Source organism: Tauraco erythrolophus, chromosome 23 (genome assembly GCF_009769465.1).
Source record: "Tauraco erythrolophus isolate bTauEry1 chromosome 23, bTauEry1.pri, whole genome shotgun sequence".
Taxonomy (NCBI): domain Eukaryota; kingdom Metazoa; phylum Chordata; class Aves; order Musophagiformes; family Musophagidae; genus Tauraco; species Tauraco erythrolophus.
The window spans coordinates 8,800,735-8,808,110 of NC_141487.1; the positions used below are offsets into that span (position 1 = coordinate 8,800,735).

Below are 7,376 nucleotides of genomic sequence, written 5' to 3' on the forward strand. Positions count from 1 at the left end.
ATGCGGCGGTCCCGCGTAATCCCCGTCGTACCCAGCACAGTTCGTGCGGGCGTGGAACGGATCCTCCGCGCAGGAACGACCGGCGCCGATCGCCAGCGAACCGACACGGGCAGCAGCGGGGCGGGAGGTGCCCCCGAACGCGCCCGCTCCGGGCTCTTTGTGCCGAGCGGCACTCGGGGGCCCGGGCCCGCGGGGAGGCCGCGGCGGGGCGGAGCGAGACCGGAGCCGGGCGGCGCGGGCGGGCTGCGCTCCCACGGACGGCGCGGAGGGAAGCGGCCGTCCCCGCCAGGAACGGGGAGCGCTCAGCCGCTGCCGGGAAGGCGCCGGTGCCCGCGCGGCGGCAGGACGGCTCTCGGCGGAGCGCAGGGACCGGGGCTCGCCAGCGGCCGCGCGGCTCACCGCTCCCGCTGCCCGCCACCGCCGCAGCCTACCACAACCCTGCGGCAGGGGCAGCGCTCCGCACCCACAGCCCCTCCCGGTGCCCTCCCGGCCTGGCCCGGCTCACCCCTCCGCTCCGCTCCGCGCCGCCGCCCCGGCCCGTCCCTCCAGCGGCCGCGCACGCACTGCCGCTCCCGGCGGCCCCCGCGGCCTCACCGCGCACGCCCGGACTACGGCTCCCGGCGGCCCCCGCGCGGGCAGACTACCGTTCCCAGCAGCCCCCGCGCGGGCGGCCGCCCCTTCGCCGCCTCCCGCCGGTACCGAGCGGTTCGCGGGTGTCGGCGCTGCCCGGTTGCCGCCGCCGCTCCGGTCCCGCCTCCGCTTTCCGTGCCGGGACATGGACTCCGACTCCTGCGCCTCCCCGTTCGCCCCGGAGGTGAGTCGGGGTCCCGGGCGGGATCGGAGGGGGGGGGCGTCTCCCGCCGCCTGGTTTGGCCCGGCCCGGCCGCCGCTGCCCGCTCCCGCCGGTGCCCGCTCCCGCCGGTGCCCCGCCGCGGGGCCGTGGGGATCTCGTGCCGCCCGAGCGCCGGGGCGAGGAATGGCGGCGGCGCGCCCCGCCGTGTCCTGCCGCGGGAGGCGGCCCGCTGGCGGGCCCGGTACCGAGACAAGCGGGGGGGGGGGGTGTGGGGGGGGTGTGGGGGGGGGGAACGTGGCGGGGGGAGGGGTACGGCGGCGCTGCTCGGCCGCCGCCGCCGCGGGGGGTGGGGGTGGGGCGGCGCGGGGAGCGGCGGCGGGCGGGGCCCGGCTGCGAGGAGCGGCGGCGGCGGCGGCGCTTCCCTCCCGGCCGTGCCCGGCCCCGCCGCCGCTGACCCCCGTCCCTTCCCGCAGGACTTCTCCCCCGCCTCCCGGCGGCACCGGACCGTGGAAGACTTCAACAAGTTCTGCACCTTCGTGCTGGCCTACGCCGGCTACATCCCGTACCCGCAGGAGGTGAGGGGCCGCGGGGGCACCGGCACCGGCCGCGCTCCATCGGGGCGGCCCGGCCGCCCTCCCCGGGCCCGCGGCCGCGGCGCCTCCGGCTCAGCAGCGCCCGCGGGGCGTTTTTCTCAAATCGGCGGCGCCTCCGCGCCGCGTCCCTGAAACAAAAGGGGAACCGCGGCCGCGGGGAGGGCTGTGAGCGGCGGGGCGGGGGGTGCGTGTGGGCGGCGTGAACGGGTCCCGGTCCCGGTCCCGGCATCGCTCCCTCGGCCGCGGCGGCGCAGGTTACGGGGCGGGGGTGTGGGCGGGAGCTTGAACTTGGCGAGATGGGCCGCGGGAGGCAGCGCCGCGGGGGAGGGGTGCGGTGCCCCAGTGCCGCACGCGTCGGCTCCCAGTTAACGCTTTTATCGGCTTTCTCGGCGTTTTCCAGGAAACGCCGCTGAGGAACAGCCCCAGCCCTCCCAACAGCACCGGAGGCACGATTGACAGCGATAGCTGGGACCCCCGCTTCAACGATGTCCCCTCCTCCGTCTCGCTGCCCGCCAAGAACAGAAAGAGCTTCAGTCAGCTTAAGCGAGCAAAACCCTACGGTTCCCTCTTCCAGCGGGCAAAACCTGGCAACTTCCTGCCGGAGCGAAAGCAAATTGATAAGATCAGGAAGAAGAGAAAACTGAAGAGGAGGGAAACGGAGGTGTCTGCAGAAGAGGACTATGAGGAGAAGCTGCTGGAGCTGGAGGCGGAGGACTCTTTTGTAGAGACGCCCATGAGCCCCTCGTCTGAGGGCGACCCTCAGTCCGCGGCCGAGCACGGCTCGGTGTGGGACTCTGACACGCCGTCCAGCGTCTCCTACCCTGCTGTGACGGCCGAGCAGACAGTGGAGATCCAGAGCGTGGGCAAACGAACGGTCATCCGGCAGGGCAAGCAGGTGGTCTTTCGGGATGAGGACGGCACCGGCGATGACGAGGACATCATGGTGGATTCGGGTAGGTGGCCTGGCTGTCGGGAGAGGGTTAGCCCGGTGGCAGCGGTGGTGGCGTTGCTGATTCTTTGGTGCTTTGCTTGTAGCACGAGGATAATGCCAAGGTGCGCTGCCTGGGCAGAATTAAGTAGTGGTTGGCTTTGCCAGGGGGGAAGGGGAGGTTGGTTGGCTGCTTTTGCAATAAACTGAGGGAGAAGCTGCAGCTTTATAGAAGCAGCTGGTTCTGCTCTCCTGGATTATGACCTCTTGTGTACGGCTGAGAGTGTCTTTCCACGCAAGAGACTAGTTTCTCTTAAGACGTGGAAAACTCAGCAAAACGCCCACCTTTGAAACCCAGGTAGTTAATTTAGTATGAAAGGAGAGAGTAAATTCCCAGTGCAGGCGAGAGGCGTTGGCAGTTAGAAACGTAGCTTGCTGCTTCTCCTTGCAGATGACGATTCGTGGGACCTGGTCACTTGCTTCTGCATGAAGCCTTTTGCCGGGCGGCCGATGATCGAGTGTAACGAGTGCCACACCTGGATCCACCTCTCCTGCGCCAAAATCCGCAAGTCCAACGTGCCAGAGGTCTACATATGCCAGAAGTGCCGGGACTCCAAGTTTGACATTCGCCGTTCGAACCGCTCCCGGACGGGCTCGCGCAGGCGCTTTCTGGACTAGGGGAGGGAGGTGCGTGCTGGTGCGCTGCTTGGGCAGGCGGGCGAGCTGCGGACGCCGGCCGGGAGGCCGGGGAGGGCTCCCCCGAACTGCTGCTGCTCGGGCTGAAGGGCTGCCCGGCTGCCCTGCGGCAACAGGGACGAGGAATCGCCGGGCTGTGGGCAGCCGGGGCTGGGAGAGGCCGACTGGGCAAAACTGCTGTTGGGTACCGATGAGCTCAAGGGGCAGCCTAAGCTCTCCGCGTTCGGCGGGGTTTTGTCCGGTTACAACTATGAACTGGGTGATGTCTGGGGAATGTATAATACCTTTGCCATGTATGTTTTCTCATCCCATCGGGAAACTGCAAACCTTCTCTGTGCTAGGAAACTCCTCTTCCTCCAAAGAGGGAGGAGGAGGAGGAGGAGGAGGAGGAGGGAATCTGTGTGAAGAGTCAATGGCCATGTGTTTTAATTTCCATGTAATATTATACCTGCCCATTTGTCCGTATATATCCACCTTAGATATTCTAAGGCTCCGTAGGAGGGAGCGTCAACGCGTACCGACCTCTGCGCCATCGGCCTCCACTTCGGCGGGCCCGGGCACTAGAGGAGTTCTGTGACTTGGCGTCGTTCAAGTGAAAACGGGACTTCTTCACGTGCCGAGGGACCGGGGCGTTTAACAGGGAGAGAGCAGCCCTTTTTCTGGACAGGCAGCGCTGGGGATTAGTGACACCGGATTTCTTCCTAGAAGGTCTTTTCTTACGGTGACTTTTCGTGACTTTGTTTTGCATGATTGGCTCAAATGTGTGTACGGGGAGATACCGTTTGCTCCGTCTCCTGGCCCTTCGTTAAGCTCTAAGGTGCTGTTTTAAGACGACGACTCTTCCTTTTCTCAGCCCAGAATTCAAACATGGACTGTAAAAGGGGCCATAGAAACTTAGAACCTGGCGGTCTGGTTTTCGATTTGATAATTTCCATCTGAGTACTACGGCTGAGTTGACTTTTGTTTTCCCTGTTTGTTTTTGGAGACTGGATTTGTAATCAAAAAACTGGAATCTTTAATGTATTGGTTGCAAATTACACAGATAAAAGCAAAAGCAGGCCATGCAGCTGGTGAGATGAAGTGCAATGGAGAGCCATTCGGTGCGGGGGAGGACAGGAGAGCCCCGAGGCCCCCGGCACTGCTGCGGTCCCTCGACGGGACTTCCTGGGGCCTCAGCCCGAGCGAAATCCGTTCGGACACGTGACAGGGGTTCGAGGTTCGAACGCAAGGCCAAGACGGTTCCTCGACGACCAGCCAGCGCGATCTGTACGTATCGCACAAATCCAGATTACGTTCCAAGGTATTTCTCTGAAGTTCCGCCCAATGGACAATGTGTGCTCTGTCCGGTGAGACCTCGAGGCAAGGAGGCACTTGCTGGTGCCACAGCTGAAGCGAGACTGGCCGTACTGGGAACACATCCACGCTCGTCCTGCAGATCCACCGCGTCAGACCACCACCTTACCCAAGTAGTGGCTTGTCAGGAGATGGACCCTAGGGATGACCAAGGATCTTCCCAGTCCACAGTCAGGTACCCTCCTTCAGAGGTCTGCCAGCGCTTCAGGCAGACGGAGCAGCACTGCAGTGCCCTGGGGCTCTGCTGCGTGGGACGCAGGGCTGCGAAAGCTCTGCCGGCCTGGGCCAGGACAATGGAGCTGCACAACGTGCAACTGTTCTGTCCTGCTTCTTTATGAAAACCCTGTTCCAAGCTGCAACAACTGACTCTGGGTTCTGAAAAACCAGCTCCAGCCTCTGTAGAACCTTAAGGCCATGACCGTGGTGTGCTGCCTTCCAGAAGCTACGTGAAACCACCGAGGAGTTTGCCAAAGACTTGTCCCCAACGGCTGCCTGACTGTTCTTTGCAGCCAGAAAAATAACCAAAGTTCTCAAATGCTGCCATTTCACTCTGCAAACAGAGGCTCTGGAAGACCCCAGTCACAGGCTGCGTAAGGGTTGGACCTGCTCTGAAAATCGGTATCTCTGTGTTTACAGCGTGTCCGCAATTCAACTGGACCTCTGTGGAACTCGTTCCTGAAGCTTTTATGGGAGAAATGGCGACCTGCCAAGTGAACTGGCTCTTCTTCACAGAGGTTCGATACTAATCAATGTGACTGACTCTTGTTCTGTTACCTTTTCAGATTTATCCCAATAGATGGTGTCTGACAAGTCCAGCACGTTACAATATCGGCAGAGAGAAAAAAAAAAAAGGAACATCTCCATTCTTTAGTTCATCACTTTCAGCCATGTATAATTATAGTTTAATTCAGAACTTTATTTTTTCATTAAAACTGTTTTAATGAACCATGTTTTTTTTCTTGAATGTGAAACAAGTGAACAATGATTCTGTCTTATTGCAAACTCAGGAGTCTGCTGTTATGATTTACGGGTGTGTAAAGCAGTTGTGCCAGATGGCAGCAAGACTTGATGCTTCAAGTGCTCTTCCCTAAACGATCCGCAGTCACACAGGGATAGGAAGTGCTGCGAGCGTATCCTTCATGTGCTGACAGGAGAGTGCCTGAAGGCAGGCTTGGTGTGTAGAACCCGGGCACGGGGCAGGGCACATCACACCAGGTGAGACTGCTGGCCAAGGTGGCGCCGTGCCTGTCCCACCTGCCCGAGAGCCGCGTCCCTGCAGCCTCAGAAACACCTGGCGCTGTGCTGCGTCGGCCTCGCAAAGACGCCTGCTCAGCCAGACCCAACCCCAAACCCCTGTAAACCCTTGGAGAGCTGTGCTGAAGGAGAGCTCCTTCCCTCCCACCCCTGTCCCACCGCAGGGCAGCACTGAGGTCCCCAAACCACCAAAGGGGTGCTGGTGCCTTGGTGCCACCCCTCAGCTCCTGTACGCGCCACGACCCCAAAGGCACTGCTGCTCAGCCAGCCGCGTTCAAAGCAGCAGCCTTAACGCCCTGGCGAACTTAACGGAGGGCCTGGCTCTTTGGGAACGGCACTGGGTCATACCAGAAGCCAGGCATTGCTTATAGCTTCTGGTTTAATTCTATTTGTGATTTTGTGTTATGGAGAATGATAAACGGAAGCCCCAGAGGAGTTGTAGCTGTCAAATGGCTGTTCTCAGCCTCTTTCAAAACTTTGCAGTGACTGAAAATAAGGAAGAGAGCAGGAGGTGGGCTGGAGTAAGTATTCAACAGGAGATACCGACCCAATACCTTGCTCCAAGCGAGCAAAGGGACAGCACAGGCAGCGGCTCTGCTGCGTCGGACACAATTCAGCAACGCTTGACGGTTATGGATGCTGCAGGGAAGCAAACACGGAGCTCATGTATCAACTACCCAGAGAAGAACCTGCTGCAGCAGCCTCAGGGATGGGGAAGGGCACTCGCAGTACTGGAAAGGAGGGGAAAGCAGAGCCTGGATCCCGGGTGGGCTGATGTGGCAGGAAAGCACAAACTATAGACCTTTTACAGTGTTTAACCAGGGAGCGGGGCACGGCCCGTCAGCGTGAATCGTGAGGGATTTTACTTTAACGAGAGTCACAGATTCAAATGTTCAAAGTACAAAGTTAAAGTTCATCTGTCCCTTGCAAAACTTCTTTGCAATTAGAAAGCTAATTCCGAGGTGCTGGGGGAAGATGGCAGAGAGGGGGAAGGCAGGAGAACCGAGTCAGTTCTCCGACGAGAACAGAGCTGTTGTTAAGAGGAAAGCACCTGCTCGACTCCAAGCACGGGAGGAGGTTTAGGTAGTTTTCCAGCAGAACTGGCGCCTGGAGCTCTGGCTCCTTGTAGCCTTGCGCAGGCCGAGCCGCTCGAGGACAGGGCTGTCAAAGACGAGAGCGCGCACAGGGAGACAAGGAACGACTGTAAAAGTGAATCCTCATCCTGCATTCCACCTTGGGCATTTCCAGCTTAAAGGCTCCGGCCGAACAGACTAGCGTGTTCCCAGACCCTCATGAAGATATTCCAATCACCTGCTAGGTCAGGCAGAGACAGGTGTGCCTCCTGCTTTCAGCTGGGATAGAGCCTGGCACCTGACGCTTCCGTGGCATTTTACAGCTCGCGCTCAGGGAAGCTGCCCTGTTACAGGTCTAACTGCTGCAGTGGGAGCAACGCTCGGAAACGTTTGTGAGGTGCAGCAGTACCATGGGGCATCTCGAAGCACGGAGCAGTTCTTAGAATCACATCGCTACTTCTCTACGTTTTACCGTAGACAATATGCAAGAAAACACCTTCATGACAGCAGAAACTGTATCTCGGAAGTTGTCAGAAATGAGAATTGCTTTATTGTGCAAACCTTTTTCAGGAAGACATTCCTCAGTGTCACTGCTCGACGTAGGGCTACGCTAAGATTCCTCTTTGTAATTAGCAGTAAATGTGTTGTATTTTGCACTTGTTTATGCCAAACTTAATTCTCAGTAC

General features: G+C 59.9%; 1 protein-coding gene across 2 annotated transcripts; it reads left to right on the forward strand.

The window, feature by feature from the left end:
• Positions 1 to 760: 760 nt before the first annotated feature.
• PHF13 (PHD finger protein 13) lies at positions 761 to 3,027 on the forward strand. Of its 2 annotated transcripts, none has more exons than XM_086625658.1 (4): positions 761 to 814; positions 1,267 to 1,368; positions 1,787 to 2,339; positions 2,766 to 3,027. In XM_086625658.1, the coding sequence occupies exons 1-4, from the start codon at positions 776 to 778 to the stop codon at positions 2,990 to 2,992; spliced, it is 921 nt and encodes a 306-aa protein (XP_086481784.1). In that variant the 5' UTR covers positions 761 to 775; the 3' UTR covers positions 2,993 to 3,027. The 2 variants fall into 2 exon arrangements, with proteins under 2 accessions (XP_086481784.1, XP_086481783.1); XM_086625657.1 differs by lacking the exon at positions 761 to 814 and adding an exon at positions 977 to 1,026 and having other exon boundaries at positions 1,248 to 1,368.
• Positions 3,028 to 7,376: the final 4,349 nt, after the last annotated feature.

Excerpts from the sequence above, each read along its gene's own strand:
- PHF13 (XM_086625657.1), top strand. The coding sequence starts at position 977 with ATGGCGGCGGCGCGCCCCGCCGTGTCCTGCCGCGGGAGGCGGCCCGCT. Across the intron at positions 1,027-1,247 it reads CGCGGGAGGCGGCCCGCTGG|CCCCCGTCCCTTCCCGCAGG; the intron begins CGGGCCCGGTAC and ends CGCCGCCGCTGA. Across the intron at positions 2,340-2,765 it reads GGACATCATGGTGGATTCGG|ATGACGATTCGTGGGACCTG; the intron begins GTAGGTGGCCTG and ends TTCTCCTTGCAG.